The 17708-nt window shown below is 38.3% G+C and overlaps 1 protein-coding gene across 4 annotated transcripts in view; it reads right to left on the reverse strand.

The window, feature by feature from the left end:
• usp24 (ubiquitin specific peptidase 24) overlaps positions 1–17708 on the reverse strand; it is a 186236-nt gene that overhangs the window by 125890 nt on the left and 42638 nt on the right. For all 4 annotated transcript variants that reach the window (XM_043699013.1, XM_043699012.1, XM_043699014.1 and 1 more), the window contains exons 10-16: positions 16831–16989; positions 14166–14280; positions 12801–12904; positions 10929–11036; positions 9003–9098; positions 8711–8872; positions 6504–6611 (exon numbers count right to left, since the gene is read on the reverse strand). In XM_043699013.1, coding sequence (XP_043554948.1) covers positions 6504–6611; positions 8711–8872; positions 9003–9098; positions 10929–11036; positions 12801–12904; positions 14166–14280; positions 16831–16989 — 852 coding nt within the window. The remainder of the gene's footprint in view (positions 1–6503; positions 6612–8710; positions 8873–9002; positions 9099–10928; positions 11037–12800; positions 12905–14165; positions 14281–16830; positions 16990–17708) is intronic.

Here is a 17708-nt window from a genome sequence, read left to right on the forward strand (position 1 = left end):
TCTTTTACCTCCACCTCTGACCCTACTAAAACATTTAAATCCTGGGACCTGCAACAGCCAATCCTGTCCCTGTTCTATCCATGTCTCCGTAATAGCCACAACATCGAAGTCTCAGGTACCAACCCACGCTGCAAGTTCACCTCCCTTATTTCGTATACTTCTTGCATTGAAGTATACACACTTCAAGCCACTTTCCTGTTTACAGGCACCCTCCTTTGAAATTGATGCCATGTTCCTAACCTCCCTACACTCCAGGTCCTGCACCCTAAAGCTACAGTCTGGGTTCCCATGCCCCTGCAGAGTTAGTTTAAACCCCCCCTTCTGAGAAGAAATTCAATCCAAATACACAATATATATCAGGCAAAGAGTATCAGGTGGAGTTTAATTTAAATAAATGTGATCATGTAAATTTATCTTTACTTCATTGTGGAGTCCAAAACTACACATAGTATTTCAGAAATTTCACCAAAACCCTGTACAACTGTAGCAAGACTTCTTTATTTCAATACCTTTAGAATAGACATAATTTTCTTTCTTCATTGCTTGATGTACCTGTATGGTAACATTCGGTATGCCTTGCACAAACACATTCAAGTCTCTTTGAACATCAACACTTAAAAGTTTACACCTTTAAAAAAATTTTAGCTTTGCTATGCTTCAAACCAAAGTGAATAACTTCACTACATTATATCCACCTGCCATGTTGGACTCCACTCACTTAACCTGTCCACATTGACCTATTCTAATCACATTGCGCTTTTCGAAGGGCTCCATAACATCAGTGACCACATTAAAATTAATTATTTGGCCACTATTGCAAATTATATATATTCAAATTTCTTTAACAGTATCCTGCAGATTTACCAGATATTTCAGATACCAGAGTGCTAAGTCGTCCATCCATGATTGAATAATTAGAATTAAGTCTATGTCACAAACATTACATAAAGACACAAAAGGATTCCTGACATGAAAGGCACCAAATAAATCCAATCTGTTCCATAATTAATTAACCCACACTGGAACGGTGTTAGTAAAGGAGGACTAAAGAATCTTTTTGCCATTTCATAGAGGAATCCCAAATCATTGTTTATCATTTGCTGGATGATAAACAATCCAGCATGATTTCAGGGACTGACAGGAAAAATAACTTGGTTGTTCATCTATGAATCTATATCTTTAAGATTCTCTAGATAGTTGTACAATGGTACAAATGGGGACATCCTGTAATCACCTCATCATTCAAGATGGCAACTTAGATAGTTGTTTCCTAGGTGAGTCTATTATCACCATAAAACCTGCTACAAAAAGCTTGCAATTCTTTTAAATGTGACTGGAAAAGACAACTCCCGAGGTGGTACAATCTCATCCAACAAATAATTCTATGTGGCACATGGACAAGTTCTTAAAAGCCACATTGCAGATCAATGGTTTGTTGCAAAACAAGAAGCTGTCTATTGTAAACACTGAAATCCACCAGCAACTGATTACACCAATATCAGTGAGAGAATTTCATAAACAAAAAGTGATGATTTTTCTCCAAGGATTCGTGGCTTATCCTTTCTGGATTCAAAGTATCAACCAAATATCAATATACACATAAGGGACAAAGTTGAGAGGTTGGTATAATTTCTTAGTCATAGAGATGTACAGCATGGAAACAGACCCTTCCGTCCAACCCATCCATGCCGACCAGATATCCCAACGCAATCTCGTCCCACCTGCCAGCACCTGGCCCATATCCCTCCAAATCCTTCCTATTCATATACCCATCGAAATGCCTCTTAAATGTTGCAATTACACCAGCCTCCATCACATCCTCTGGCAGCTCATTCCATACATGTACCATCCTCTGCGTGAAAAAAGTTGCCCCTTAGGTCTCTTTTAAATCTTTCCCTTCTCACCCTAAACCTATGCCCTCTAGTTCTGGACTCCCCACCCTAAGGAAAAGACTTTGTCTATTTATCCTATCCATGCCCCTCATAATTTTGTAAACCTCTATAAGGTCACTCCTCAGCCTCCGATGCTCCAGGGAAAACAGCCCCAGCCTGTTCAGCCTCTCCCCGTAGCTCAGATCCTCCAACCCTGGCAACATCCTTGTAAATCCTTTCTGAACCCTTTCAAGTTTCACAACATCTTTCCGTTAGGAAGGAGACCAGAATTGCACGCAATATTCACAACATCCTACCGATAAGGAGGGAGACCAGAATTGTATTCCAAAACTGGCCTAACCAATGTCCTGCACAGCTGCAATATGACCTGCCAATTCCTATACTCGTTGCACTGACCAATAAAGGCATACATGTTAAATATCTTCTTCACTATCCTATTTACCTGCAACTCCACTTGCAAGGAGCTATGAACCTGCAGTCCAAGATCTCTGAGCAATACTCACCAGGTCCTTCCCTTTCACTGTCCTTGCCCTGATTTGCTTTTCCAAAATGCAACACCTTGCATTTATCTAAATTAAACTCCATCTGCCACTCCTCGATCCATTGGCCCATCTGATCAAGATCCCATTGTACTCTGAGGTAACCTTCTTAGCTGTCCACTACACCTCCAACTTTGGCGTCATCTGTAAACTTACTAACCATTCCTCCTATGTTCACATCCAAATCATTTATATAAATGATGAAAAGCAATGAACCCATCACCAATCGTTGTGGCATATCACTGGTCACAGACCTCCAGTGTGAAAAGCAGCCCTCCGACACCACCCTCTGTATTCTACCTTCAAGCCAGTTCTATATCCAAATAGCTAGTATTCTCTGTATTCCATGTGGTCTAACCTTTTTAACTTGTCCACTGTGAGGCGCCTTGTCAAATGCATTACTGAAATAGATTTGGATCAGGTCCACTACTTGCCCTCATCAATCCTTTTTTGTTACTTCTTCAAAAATATCAATTAAATTACAGAGACAGGAATTCCCATGCACAAAGTCATATTGACTGTCCCTAATCAGTCCTTTCCTTCCTTAAATAGGAAACCAAAACTGTACACCATATTCTCGATGTGATCGCAAAAGTTACTTTTTCTAAAATTTTAGCCATTCATTTTTCAATGGATGAGACCGGTGGGTTAGTTATTCTTGGAACTCTGTAAAATATTGGAATGATAATTTGGTAATATGTACTAGCAAATGCAGTTTTCTTTCTTCTTGGATAACGTCTAACTTTTTTATCTGTCCCTTCTCTAAAACAAGCAGGTTAAGTTTGCATCAGGTAATCATGAAGTAGAAAATCCTGGTCATGACTGTACTGTGGAGTTTTCATATTGTTGCTTTAGCTCATTTTCAGTAAACCACTATTCTTGTTTCTTCCAGACTGAACAAAATGCAACTATAGTTAAATTTAGTGGTTAATATTTGAGTGCTGTAATAGTGATATTCTCCTATTATAGAACTTTCATTGGTACAATTAGAAAAATGAGAATTACAATATATTCATTCTAATTTGTACAAAGTATATTCCTGTCAGGGTGAAAGGGAAGGCTGGTACGTATAGGGAATGCTGGATGACTAAAGAAATTGAGGGTTTGGTTAAAAAAAAGAAGGAAGCGTATGTCAGGTATAAACAGGATAGATCGAGTGAATCCTTAGAAGAGTATAAAGGAAGTAGGAGTATACTTAAGAGAGAAATCAGGAGGGCAAAATGGGGACATGAGATAGCTTTGGCAAATAGGGTTAAGGAGAATCCAAAGGGTTTTTACAAATATATTAAGGACAAAAGGGTAACTAGGGAGAGAATTGGGCCCCTCAAATATCAGCAAGGCGGCCTTTGTGTAGAGCCACAGAAAATGGGGGAGATACTAAATGAATATTTTGCATCAGTATTTACTGTGGAAAAGGATATAGAAGATATAGACTGTAGGGAAATAGATGGTGACATCTTGCAAAATGTCCAGATTACAGAGGAGGAAGTGCTGGATGTGTTGAAATGGTTAAAGGTGGATAAATCCCCAGGATCTGATCAGGTGTACCCGAGAACTCTGTGGGAAGCTAGAGAAGTGATTGCTGGGCCTCTTGCTGAGATATTTGTATCACCGATAGTCACAGGTGAGGTGCTGGAAGACTGGAGGTTGACAAACGTGGTGCCACTGTTTAAGAAGGGCGGTAAAGACAAGCCAGGGAACTATAGACCAGGCTGAGAAGTGGCAGATGGAGTTTAATTCAGATAAATGCGAGGTGCTGCATTTTGGGAAAGCAAATCTTAGCAGGACTCATACACTTAAAGATAAGGTCCTAGGGAGTGTTGCTGAACATAGAGACCTTGGAGTGCAGGTTCATAGCTCCTTGAAAGTGGAGTCGCAGGTAGATAGGATAGTGAAGGCGGCGTTTGGTATGCTTTCTTTTATTGGTCAGGGTATTGAGTACAGGAGTTGGGAGGTCATGTTGCGGCTGTACAGGACATTGGTTAGGTCAGTTTTGGAATACAATTCTGGTCTCCCTCCTTATCGGTAGGATGTTGAAAGGGATCAAAAAACATTTACAAGGATGTTGCCAGTGTTGGAACGTTTGAGCTAGAGAGAGGGGCTGAATAGGCAAGGGCTATTTTCCTTTGAGTGCGGAGGCTGAGGGGTGACCTTAAGAAGTTTATAAAATTATGAAGGGCATGGACTCCCCCACTCTTTTCCCTGGAGTGAGGGAGTCCAGGACCAGAGGGCATAGGTTTAAGGTGAGACGGAAAAGATTTAAAAGGGACCCAAGAGACAACTTTTTCACACACATGGAGGGATGTGTGTATGGAATGAATTGCCACAGGGCATGGTGGAGGCTAGTACAATTATAATATTTAAACAGCACCTGGATGGTATATGAATAGGAAGGGTTTAGAGGGATATGGGCCAAATGCTAGCAAAGGATCCTAGGTAGTGTCGCTGAACAAAGAGACCTTGGAGTGCAGGTTCATAGCTCCTCGAAAGTAGAGTCCCAGGTAGATAGAATAGAGAAGGCGGCGTTTGGTATGCTTTCTTTTATTGGTCAGAGTATTGAGTACAGGAGTTGGGAGGTCATGTTGTGGCTGTACAGGTCATTGGTTAGGCCACTGTTGGAATATTGCACGCAATTCTGGTCTCCTCCCTATCGGAAAGACGTTGTGAAACTTGAAAGGGTTCAGAAAAGATTTCCAAGGATGTTGCCAGGATTGGAGGGTTTGAGCTATAGGGAGAGGCTGAACAGGCTGGGGCTGTTTTCCCTAGAATGTCGAAGGCTGAGGGGTGACCTTATGGAGGCTTACAAAATTATGAGGGGCATGGATAGGGTAAATAGACAAAGTCTTTTCCCTGGGGTGGGGAGTCCAGAACTACAGGGCATAGGTTTGGGATGAGAGGAGAAAGATATAAAAGAGACCCAAGGGGCAATTTTTTCACGCAGAGGGTGGTACGTGAATGGAATGAGCTGCCAGAGAGGAAGTGGTGGAGGCTGGTACAATTGCAACATTTAAGAAGCATTTGGTTGGGTATATGAATAGGAAGGGTTTGGAGAGATATGGGCCAGGTGCTGGCAGGTGGGACAAGATTGGGTTGGGATATCTGGTCGGTATGGACAGGTTGGACTGCTGTACGTTTCTACGATTCTAAGCAGTTCACAGAAAGTTCACTGGATTGATTCCTGGGATGGGGTCATCATCTTACAAGGAAAAGTTGGTATTTGAAGTTTAGAAGATTGGGAGGTGATCTTATTGAACCATAAAAGATCCTGAGGAGGCTTGACATGGTGAATGCTGAAAATATTTTTTTCCCTTAATGGAGAAGACTGGAACTAAAGAAAATGATTTAAAAATAAGGGGTCTCCCATTCAAGACTGAAATTAGAAAGATTTTCTGTCAGATGGTCATGAATCTGTTGAACGCTTTCTCAAAGAACAGTGGAAGAGGGATAAATGAATATTTTTAAAATAGAAGTTGATAAATTCTTGATGAACAAGAGAGTCAAAGATTGATAGCGGTAAGCAGGTAAGTGAAGCTTAGCCCACAATCAGATCACAATTAGCACATCTTTGCTAATGGCACAGCAGACTTCACAGGCCAAATGGCCTATTCCTAATTGATATGTTTGCATGCTTATTTCATCAGCATTGAAACTGGCGACTGAAACTGATTCCCAGTCAACACGGCAATTCATCTTTGATGCTCTGAAAGTCAAAGTACGAATCAGGCAACTGCAGTTATCTGAAACACAGTAATATCATGCACAAATGAGAGATCTGTAATCTGGGTGTTTACTAGAATCAATTGCTTTAAATTGATTTTTAAAAATTCTTAAGGAACTGTAACAGCTTCAAAACGTAGCAACACCAAGTGTAGAAGTGGAACATTACTGCTTTGGCCAACTGCAACACTGACCTGACTGTCAGTAGAGTTAATTGCTTAGTTAGTAGCTTGTCTGCTAAATTTAATATCCTTTAACCTCTTTTCTCTTACAGAATTAAAGTTCTAGAACTCCTAGATTTCTTCATCTTATTGACAGTCCATTTCATGACTGTAATAGTCCTCTTTTTTTTTACCTTGTCTTGCTTCTGACAGCTTTGTTTAATGAAGGACCTGGTAATCTCATGAAGCTGGCGTAAAGCTGGAACCACCCATACTGGATGTTGGTTATTTTGCTGAGAGGACTGGGAATAAAAAGCACAATTTAAAACAATATAAATGCTGACCAGCTTATAGTGTAATTTGAACATGACTAAATATTTAAAACATTTCCAGTGAACAATACCAAATGAAATTAGTTATCATCCAGTGATTCCAATAACATGCATCAGTGGAAGATAACAGTTTGACAAACCACAATAAGATAACCGCTACAAATCTATTTTCTACACTGAAATGAAGTTTTATCATTAAAACAACATTATACTTTTGAATGATCAAATCAACAGTGGGGATATGTGAAAAACATCACAGGTTTCAAATGGCTTCTTAAACCAACTTGATCTTGCAACTTATGGAAACATTTGAGCTTTTAATCAACCATTCTCCTTGTTCCAAGATAGAAACTTGTAACATGAAAGAGCTATTTTTATTTGAGTGAGCACTGATCAAGTATTTTATAACATTAAGTTAAGAAGTTGGACATTGCAAAAGTAACACTTTAACATTAGAGTTACAAATTCAACAACACATCAAGTTTATCAAAGCAGTTGTAACCATCAACTCACTAAGGCTATTAGCTTTGCGAATGAAAACAAAAGACAGTGTAACAATTTAGAGAGACAAGGTTTATAAGAATGAGAGATTTTACAGACTAACAAAATATACATGTTTCCTCATGTGGTGTGGGGCAACCTAGAATGAGAGTCATAGAATTAGAATAAGGGTTAACAGATTTAAAACAGAGATAAGGAGAAATTATTTCTCTCAAACAGTCATGAATCTGTGGAATTCACGACCCCAGAGTGCAGTGCAAATGGGGACACTGAGTAAATTTAAGGAGAAGACAGACAAATTTTAATTAGTAATTGGTAATGGAGAACAGCCAGGGAAACGCAGTTGAGGCCACCCTCATGATCATACCATGTGCTCAACCATGATCATAACAAATAATGGAGCAAGCTCAAGGTGGAGGAATGAATTGTCTACTTCTGCTCCAAGCTCCAGCAGTGGGGGGGCCTCAAGAGGGTGAAGGAATCTCAAGAAAGACTTCATGAATGAAGAACTTCAGTGTCTGGATAATTTAGGACTTTGCAGGAGGTGATTGAGAGGAGATAGACATATTTAAAAGTAAGGGATGTGGTCAGAGTAAGAAGGAAGGCACTATCCCCATTGGTGGAAGAATCAAGAATCATGAATCAGTGCGCATACATTTAAGACAATTGGAGAACCGAGACACAGATACTTCAAGCAATGAATGGTTAAGATCTGGTATGCACTGTCCAAGACTTTTCTATTTGGAGCAGAAAAGGTTGAGGGGAGACCTGATAGTGGTGTACAAGATTGTACAGCCTGGTGAACAGGATGTGAAGAGAGTAGATATTCTACTCAGTCAAAAGGTCAAGACCAAGTGGACACACTTTTAAAGTGAAAAGCACGAGGTTTAGTGGGGATTTAAGCAATTTCTTTCCAGAGTGTGGTGAGGGTATGAAATGCACAGCTTGGGAGGGTAGTTGAGACAGGTAACCATGCAATCTAGTACTTAGATGAACACAAAGTGGAATATCATTCAAGGCTATAGGCCTAGCGTGGGAAAGTGGAACTGATGTAAGTAGTCATGTATTTTTGGTGGTACAGACTCGATGGACTGAAGGGCCTCTTCTCTATTGTGTGATTCTACAAGTGTGCAGAAAGGGTCAATTTAAGCTTTCGAAAGGGAACTGAATCAATATCTGAAAGGGACAAATTTGCAAAACTTAATTCTGTACTGATTATGCTAAAGACTGAAAAAAGATTCTGACTTGCAATCAGTAGTTACTCCTATCATATGGACTTGACATTGTGATTGAGAATTTATAATTTTCAAATAACAACGTAAAAATAGTCCAGTCAAACCATGTAACTCAATATAAGAAAAGCACAGGTGCAGATCATAGTTTGGATATATAAAGGGATGTGGAATTAAATGATTGTACATGTGAAAGTCTGAGGACAACATGGACTACTTTGGCTGAACAATTAAATTGTTTCGTAATTTCTATTTAATTCTACTTTCTTTTCCCAGTCCCTTTATACGGAGGTCTTTTAAAAAAAAGTGCATAATTTCTTTCACAAAGTTATCTACCTTCTTAATATCCTCGATACATTTGATGATATAACTTCGCTTGATTTGCTCCTTTACTGCATAAGCTTCACTAAGTATGGTAAGATGTTCTTCCAGTGCCTGCTGGACTAAGTTTGTGGGTAGTGCTGGTAAATGAGCAAGCTCCCAAAGCACCTCCAGCACCTGTTGTTGGGGAAAAGAGGGTGAAGGTAGTATTTAAAAAAAGATTTAAAAAAAACAAGTTTAGCATCAATCCCAAAATCACTCATGCTCATTTGTAAAGTCTTGTCACACCTGACAGAACAATTCTTACCTTGCCTGTGGTGTTCTCAGAACGAGCTTCTCGGCCAATTTTTCCTATAAGACTGAGCAGTTTTTGTCGGATTCGGTCACTCTCAATCTCCCAACTCTAATCAGGAATGGAGAAAGTTGAATCCATCAAACAGAATTCTATTGTCAATATTTTGCACTTTGAGAAATGTTTCATGGTTTATTTATTAAGTAAAGTGATTAGCCCATCACTTGGTCTGTACTCTTCAGTAATATACAACATTGTTTGCATCTCAAGTGCATAAGGAGGCCCCAGCGGGCGAACGTTGGTTATGCAGGGGGCCTGACTTATCCTGAAACTTATTTAACCAGGACTACCCTTGCTACGGTAGTTCAAAGCGAGGTCACTTTTTAAAACACGTGTTACTTACACACAAATATTTTGTTTCTCCATTCACAGAAAAATGCAGTTTCTAGTCTAGTGGAACAAAATCTGTAATGCAAATTAGCCTTAAAAGAACAGCAGACTTCTAATTAAAGATAAGAGGACTGAAATACATTTTGGAGATGAAGAAATCACTGACCTGAAACATTAACTGCTTCTCTCATTATATACACTGCCAGACTTGCTGTGTATACCCAGCATTCTGCTTCAATGTCATTTACACTTGGCCTTTATTACATGGCTTAATAAGACTCAATGCCATCTTCAGATACTTCCTTATGTTATCATTATTACAAGACATTTTAAAGCCTACATGGTGACTGTCTGACCAAACCTCATGTGACTCAGTGTTATACTTTATCATGCCTCTGTGAAGTGTCTTGTGACATTTCATTATATTAAAGGTACATAATACATACAAGCGGTTATAATAATGGGGCATTAAAAAGAAACTCTCATTTTTTTTCCCACAATGTCAAGACAATTTTAGCCCAAGTCATATTGTGTAGAAGGATACCACTTGATGCAACATGATTAAACAGAAGAAGTCTTTACATTTTGCTTATAATCTGACAATCAACAAAACAGAATTAAAAGACAGAACAAAGATGAAAGGGAATGTTACGACTAAACTTTAAAGTGTCAAATTTTCAAACTAATGAAGTCTATCTTAAGTTTTCTTTCTGAATGCATTATTATAATGTTGTAAACACCCATAAACTAACACTTTGTTTTGGCTGCAGAGTGACCATGGTGCATTATAGTACGAAAGAAATAGTGGTTACATCCAATTATTGTGTAAAATTTTGACCAATGTGAACTGTCAGTTTTTGAGGAGGGGAAGGTGCGTGGGGAGAAGGTGTGTGGAGGGGGGAGACAGCAATTTAGGTGTAGGCCTCCTTATCTGACTCAGTCCTTAAATATTTAATACCTTAGCACGAGCATAAGCAAAATTCTAGGACGAGTTTGTTTACTCGTAATCTTCATTTTTGGGAAAGTAAAAACAAGGCCTCTAATTGCAAATCCATGCCATTTCTCAAAACCTCTTGCCTCAATATCTTAAATATCGCAGTTCCAAGGAGAACAGTTCTAGCTATTCTAAACTCCTACTATAGTTGAAGTTTCCTATCCCTTCAGTAAAAAAGCTTTAGGGAACAGAAATGTAGAGATTCATAACTATCCTCAAATGTGGTAGCCAGAATTGTATCTAGCAATTTAAAATCTGGCACGATTTATTTTTAATATTTTTTATCTTCAACTGAAAGCACAAGTAACCAAATGATACTTTAACCACCTTATAAATTTGCCATATCATCTTTTAGGATTTTTGAATATAGACGCCAAGGTTCTTTATCTCTACACTTCATTCAATTATACCAATTTACAGAATTCGTTTTTCTTCCCCATACGGCTCCTCCTGATCTGCATTAACTTATATCCTTACACATTGATCTCGATCTGTCATCTTTCTTTTTCAAACATCTTTTAAAAAATACTTCACCACAGAAAAAGCTGCTCACTCACCTTCTGTATCAGAATGAAGAGATGGTTCAGTTGATCATAGTTGAATTTGGCAGCAGCAGCAGCAATAATAGTGTGAATATTTTCAATGACGGTTGAGGATTGCCCTGACTTAATAAATAGCAATGCTATTAGGTTTAGATAACATCTGCAAGTTACATTACATCTGTCTGAAACATAATATGTCTGTCCTCCATTGCAATATATTCAACATCATCTCCAAGCTTCATTAACAACTTTCATTCTCTTACAAAGATCAAAGTGGGATGTTTAATGATGATTTCACAAAGTTAATCAGCATTTGCTACTCCTCAGATCGTGAGCAAGTTCATGTACATATGCAGCAAGATCTTCACAAATGCAGGCTTGGGCTGGTAAGCAGCAAGTAACATCCATTTCACACAAGTGTCAGGTAATGGCCATCACTAAAAAGAGATGGCCATCACCATTGCCAACTGATGTTCAGTAGCATTTACATTGCTGAATCTCCCACAATCAAGAATCTGGGGGTTACCAGTGACCAGAAACCAAACTGGCCTAGCCATATAAATACTGTGGCTACAACAGCAGGTCATAGGCTGAGAATTCAGCTGTGAATAACTCACCTCCTGATTCCTCAAAGCCAGTCAATCAGCTACAAGGCACAAGGGAAATGTGCGATGGAATACTCTTTATTTGTCTGGATTAGGACAATTCTGATAATATTCAAGAAACTCAGCACTATCCAAGGCAAAACAACTCATTTGATTGATAACTCATCTAATTCCTCAGTCATTCCCTCCACTACAATGTACAGAGGCAGGTTGCACCAAAACAGCAACTCACTAAGGCTTCTTATAAGCATCTTGCAAACCCGCAACCATAAGAAATAGAAACAGAAGTAGGCTGTTTGGCAGCTCAAGCCTGTTCGCCATTCAACAGGACTATGGCTGATTGGACATTCCTCACGTCCACTTTCCTGCCCATTTCCTTTAATCATTGATTCCCCAACTGAAGAAGGACTCTGTTCTCTTAGTTTTCTGTGGCAAGAAGTTCCAAAGACACTCAAACCTCAGAATAAACTCCTCCTCATCTCAGTCTTAAATCAGCTCCCCTTCATTGAGAGACTGTATTCTCTGGTTCTAAATCCTCTCAGAATTTACCCTGTCAACTCCTTTAAGAACCTCATATTTTTCGATGAGATCACCTCTCATTCATCTAAACTTCAGTGAATAGAGTGCCAATCTGTTTAGCCTTTTCTCAAAAGACAAAACAAAGATAACCACTACCGTTTAGAAGGTTAACAGCAGCAGATGCAAAAACACCAACACTTACAAGTTCCTCTCTAAGCCACAAACCATCACAAATTAGAATTATATCATTGTTCCTGGGTCAAAATCATGGAGCTCATTCCTTAACAGCATATTTTGGGCATCCCGACATGGACTACATTGGGTCAAACTGGCAGCTCACTACTACCTTCCAGAAAGAAATGACCGTGGGTAATAAATGCTGACCTAGCCAACACTGCCCACATCCCATGAATAAATTGATTGAATAAAAAAGTCTGTTCTTATCTGTCCAGATAAAATATAAACTTATCAGCACACAAAGGAGGGCCTTGGAATTTGAAGCACATAACTTAAATTTAACATGTAAATTCCAACTATTGAATCACTTCTTCAAACAACTTTTATTAATGTCCAATAAATAAATTTAATACAATTAATCTTTTTCAGTCACACCAACATCTTCAAAGCAGCCTTACTGGATTTAACTCAATGAAGAAGTGTGACAATTGCTATATTATGCTCACATAATGTGATCTATTAAATTAAAAATTACTCTGTTAAAACCAGTTGTAATATGCAAACCACTGCCAGATTTACTTAGTACCTGAATGCGCCAAATCTTGGTAAGCTCATCCATGGAGAGTTTACTGCCCAGCAGCTCGATAATTCCCTTTATTCTATCACAATACTGTGCTTGATCAATATTTCCTGTTGAAGTTGAATAAAAACAAGAGGTTTTCTCAGTATGATACTGGAACTAAACTGTCTAAACAGCATACTCAATTAGATCGAGATATCAGGCAGATTGAACTTTGGTGGGGGTCCGTTTGATAGTACCATTACTGATGGAGTTGGGCAGGGCTTGAAAGACCGATCTGCCAGATTGGACTCACAGGAAATAGTGACATAGCAAATACATAGGAAGATTTTTTTTTTAACTACACCAATCTATCTGCCAGAAATGTATATTCCTCCATGAAGCACTGGTGAGTGTGACTAACATAGTTCCTCTGGAGAAAAAATCTTGCCTTCAAAGAGGAGACTCTCATTATGCTGTGTAGCACCATCATTTGACTCCTATGGATAGATTCAGAACAAATCAAAACAGGGCATCCATAAAGCACTGGAGGCTATCAGTATCACAATTATATTCAACTATAATCTGCAACCTTGTGACCCAAAACATCAAAGAAATTCTGAAATGAAACCTCTCAATGCCAAATACCTTTGAAACATGCTCAAAAACAAAACATGCATTTTAATTATCTAACAATGTCCCATAATGCCACTGATAGATATATAAAATCACTCTGTTCACTGTTACATCATACACTATTTTCCACCAAGAGGTCAAATGTCGTTACAGCATGCATTTCATAAGTACTGGATGTAATACAACAATAATAAGAGATAGAAAATTCATGGAGCTGACTGATCAGCAATACACCTTCATGCCAACATCTGAAAATTATTGTTGATCATGCCCCTTCTCAGGGAAGAGAAAAATGATAAAAGCACTTCATCATTCCATGCTGAGACCAAAAAGCTGTGGGTTCAGGTATCACAGGAACAATCTCACTTTATGGTCCTACTCAATGTGGTAGTGAGTCAGACAGGATTTAAATTTCCCTTTTTAATTACTAATCCACGCTGAAATTGCTAGCATTAGTTGAGAATCATTGCTGTTCTGGAAAGTGTTTACTATTAATGGTTAAAAAATGCTGCCTTAGATTCTTGAGGTTAAGCTGATTTTACAAAACAATCTTCAATTTTCAGCACTGAGACCAAAGATACATGGTATCATAATGGCAATTCACAGTCACCCTTTTCAAAAAGAGGAAATAGTACTTCATCCTCAATCATGGTCTCAGCTATATCAGGATATAGCTGAGATACCAGATAGTGCACTGTGTGCCAGTTGAGAAACTCTAAACTACACATTGTTAGTCTCTTCTCAAATCTACTGTACCTTCAAGTGCTATTGACAATACCGAATTTTCTACCAGCCAGTCCAATAACCGATCTGTATCAATTGCATTTTTCACAGATTTTGATAAGGTACTGTCTTCAATCAGCTTAGTAACCTAGAGAATAAGATTGAAATATTCAGGTTATTGTTAAGTGTTAATCCAGTAATTCCCCTTTGGAACAACAGAAATATTAATATCATAAATGGAAAGTGTAACAGAAAATAAAGAGAGTCAGAAGTCATATCACAATTCTTCAAAGTCTATTTTAGAAACAGTGACTGAATCATACTCATTTGACAAGCTTGAATCCTTCTTCTGCCTGCAAACTCTGTCCATTTTACATTTAGTGGTTTAAACACTATTAGCAATCTAGTGCAAAACAATAAAATATGTTGTGAAAATAAATTGAGAGAACATGACTGTGTCACCTCTGTAATTAACAGTTCTTACTCCTGAGGTAACCCTACCTATTGATTCCCTAATGAGTTCAACATTCTAGCCATTGGTGCACATTTAACTATTCATGCATAAATTGTATTTATTGGAAAGTTTTATGACAAACCGTGAACTGAAACAGGAAGGTAATAGTACAAATATGCCTGTAATTCAGAGCCAAACAGGTTGTTGTTGACTTCCTATAAGCACTGCTCTAGAACTTGTTTTTAAAAAATCACACAACACCAGGTTATAGTCCAACAAGTTTATTTGGAAGCACTAGCTTTCGAAGCGCTGCTCCTTCATCAGGTGGTTGTGGAGTATAAGATCATAAGATACAATTTATAGCAAAAGTTTACATTATGATGTAACTGAAATTTTATATTAAAAAAGACCTGGATTGTTTGTTAAGTCTCTCATCTTTTAGAACGGGCATGTTGGTTTCAGTTCTTTCATCTGTAAATGCCAGAAATCTTTTTTAAAGTTACATTCTCAAGTGAACTTTATCAACAGGTGCCACATTAGCTCAGATAATACATTGAAGGTGTGAGGTGCTCTGTGTGAGGCTGTCTGTGCTCCAATGTTCAGACTGATTCTATTTCTAAAAAAACAATTTACAGAGTCTTACATGGATTCAGGCAGTTTTTGCGCAAAATAAAATGTAATTCAGTAAGTATCCCACAAACATATATGTGTGCGTGTGTTTGGGGGCGGGAGGTATGAGTGTCTGAGAGAGTGTGAGTGTGTGTTAGTGTCAAAGGGCAAAGAGTATAAGTATGTAACAGAGTGTGTGCGAGACATTAACCCAAGGTCCCGGTTGAGGCCATCCCCATGAGTGCTGAACTGGCTATCAGCCTCTGCTCAGCCCACTTTGCATTGTTGGTCTAGAACGTGTTCGTTTATTACCTGTTTCTATAACTTGATCGATTTTCAAAGCAATCCTGTGTATTATCATTAAGTTCTTAAGATATTTTGAAGATTCAGTTCTGATAGAGTTATTAATGAAAATATGAGCAGTGTTTATCTCACAAAACAACCTTGAACTGCTAATTTAATTAGGTTGTCAAAGAATAACAGCAGAAAGAGAATGTGGCTCATCTTTCAAACCATGCCAACTTTATCAAGTGGCAAAGTATCAATGTATAAAATGCTAAATAGCAGCAATACTGCTGGCTGCTGTCAGCCACAGGTTATGATTCTATACAAAAACATTCTATTGACAGCGGTTTTGTCATAATAACAAACAGGAGCTGGAGTAGGCCATTTGGCCTATTAATTCTGCTCTGCCATTCAGCAGTATAGTGGTTGATTTTTTTTTTCACCTCAACTCCACATTCCTGTACTATGCCACATCCCTTAGTTCACCAGGAAGTACTAATGAATAGAAGTATATTAACAACGAGCAAATATAACTCGCTGGGATACAGAATACCAAAAATTCTGTAAAAAATACTCCCAATTAACTGAGTAATATAATCTTTTGAGTTCAGAAACACTTCAAAAACCTTTTATTTTGAAACCTAGACCCCATGTTCTTGATCTCCAAGAAGAAACTTCTCAGCTTTCCTTTTACCTTTTAACTACCTTAAGTCTCTTAAAAAACTACACAAAATTCAATTAGATCACCTCTCATTCTTTTGAGCTACAGGGAATATAGACCAAGGCTATCTAACCTTTCACAGGGCAACCTACTCATCTTAGGAACCAGCCTAAGTACCCTTAATTGCACTCCCTCTAGGACAAGCATCTCCTTCTTTGGGTAAACAGGCAAACCTGAAACCCAGTTCTCTCAAGAGTGTGGCCTCTACAACACCACGCAGAATTATAGTAAGACTTCAGTTCTGTACTACAACACTCCTGTAACAAAAGTTAACATTCTAATTACTTTCATTATTACACAAACTGCCTGTATGTAACTTGTAATTCAGGCACAAGGACAAAGCCATTCCTAGCTTTTCACGATTCAAAAAGAAAATTTGGCTTTTTGGATATTTCCTACCAAAGTGGATAAATCACAGCTTGCCACAAGTATACCATCGGACATAAATATATCATCCAACTTGTCTAAATCCCAGACTTTATGCACACTCCCCCACACACCACTTCCAAATCCTCAACATTATTCTCCCAATTAACTGAGTAATATAATTGTTGATTAATCATTTCAAACCTCAGGCAATTCTAACCACAGTTCTATCATCAAAATTTGAAATTAATAAATTGGTATACCTCTTTCAATGAATTCATTTTTGCACTGAAGTGGGGAGTTTTCAGCATACGTAGGAGGATATCCAAGCGGAGGTCATCTACCACCATCACCAGCTCTGGTTGAAATCGCATGCATAATAATTTGATGGCAGATAGAAGCTCTGGAATGTTCACCAGTTTCTAGATTGAAAAGCAGACAGGAATTAAAAAACAGATATTTTGCAATTTACAACCAATGCTGCAATATCTAAGTAACTCAAGGTAAAGTTGAAGTAGGCCCTCTCTCTTCTTTTGTCAAAATACCTCTAGTGGAGCCTTTCTACTTTCAAGGACACATAGAAATAACAGCTAATCTACAAATAAATCTGCATTCAGGGTTGAATAGAGAACAGAACAAGTTTGCAATTGAGCATTAAGTTGCAATCTCACTGCTCTCAGAACAGTTTCAGTATGATTAATGTGGCTGAGGTTCACAAATAAAAACTTTCATTTAATAAAGCACCTTTGATGTAGTTGAGTGTTTGAAGTACTTCACAAGCATTACAAAACAAAACACTAAATTAAAATATAGCAGATGACGTAAATTTTAGGAAACACAAAGAAAAAGGCAGAGAGGTTTAAGAAGGGAATTCAGGGACACTGGCAACTGAACGAATGATTATCAACGATGGAAAAATCAAAATCAGGAATGGTCAAGAGACTGAGTTCAAAGACTTGGAAGGTTGTGTGGCTAGAGTTTGCAGTGATAGAAGCAGTGTATCAAAGTAGCATGAAAGCAAGGAATGAGAATTTTGAAATAAAAGCATTACTTAATTTATAGCCAGTATAGGTCAGTTGTCACAGCAGAGATGGGTAAATGGGCATTGGCATAAGTTAGGACGTGGACAGCCAAGGTTTGT

This window comes from Chiloscyllium plagiosum, chromosome 11 (genome assembly GCF_004010195.1).
Source record: "Chiloscyllium plagiosum isolate BGI_BamShark_2017 chromosome 11, ASM401019v2, whole genome shotgun sequence".
NCBI lineage: Eukaryota > Metazoa > Chordata > Chondrichthyes > Orectolobiformes > Hemiscylliidae > Chiloscyllium > Chiloscyllium plagiosum.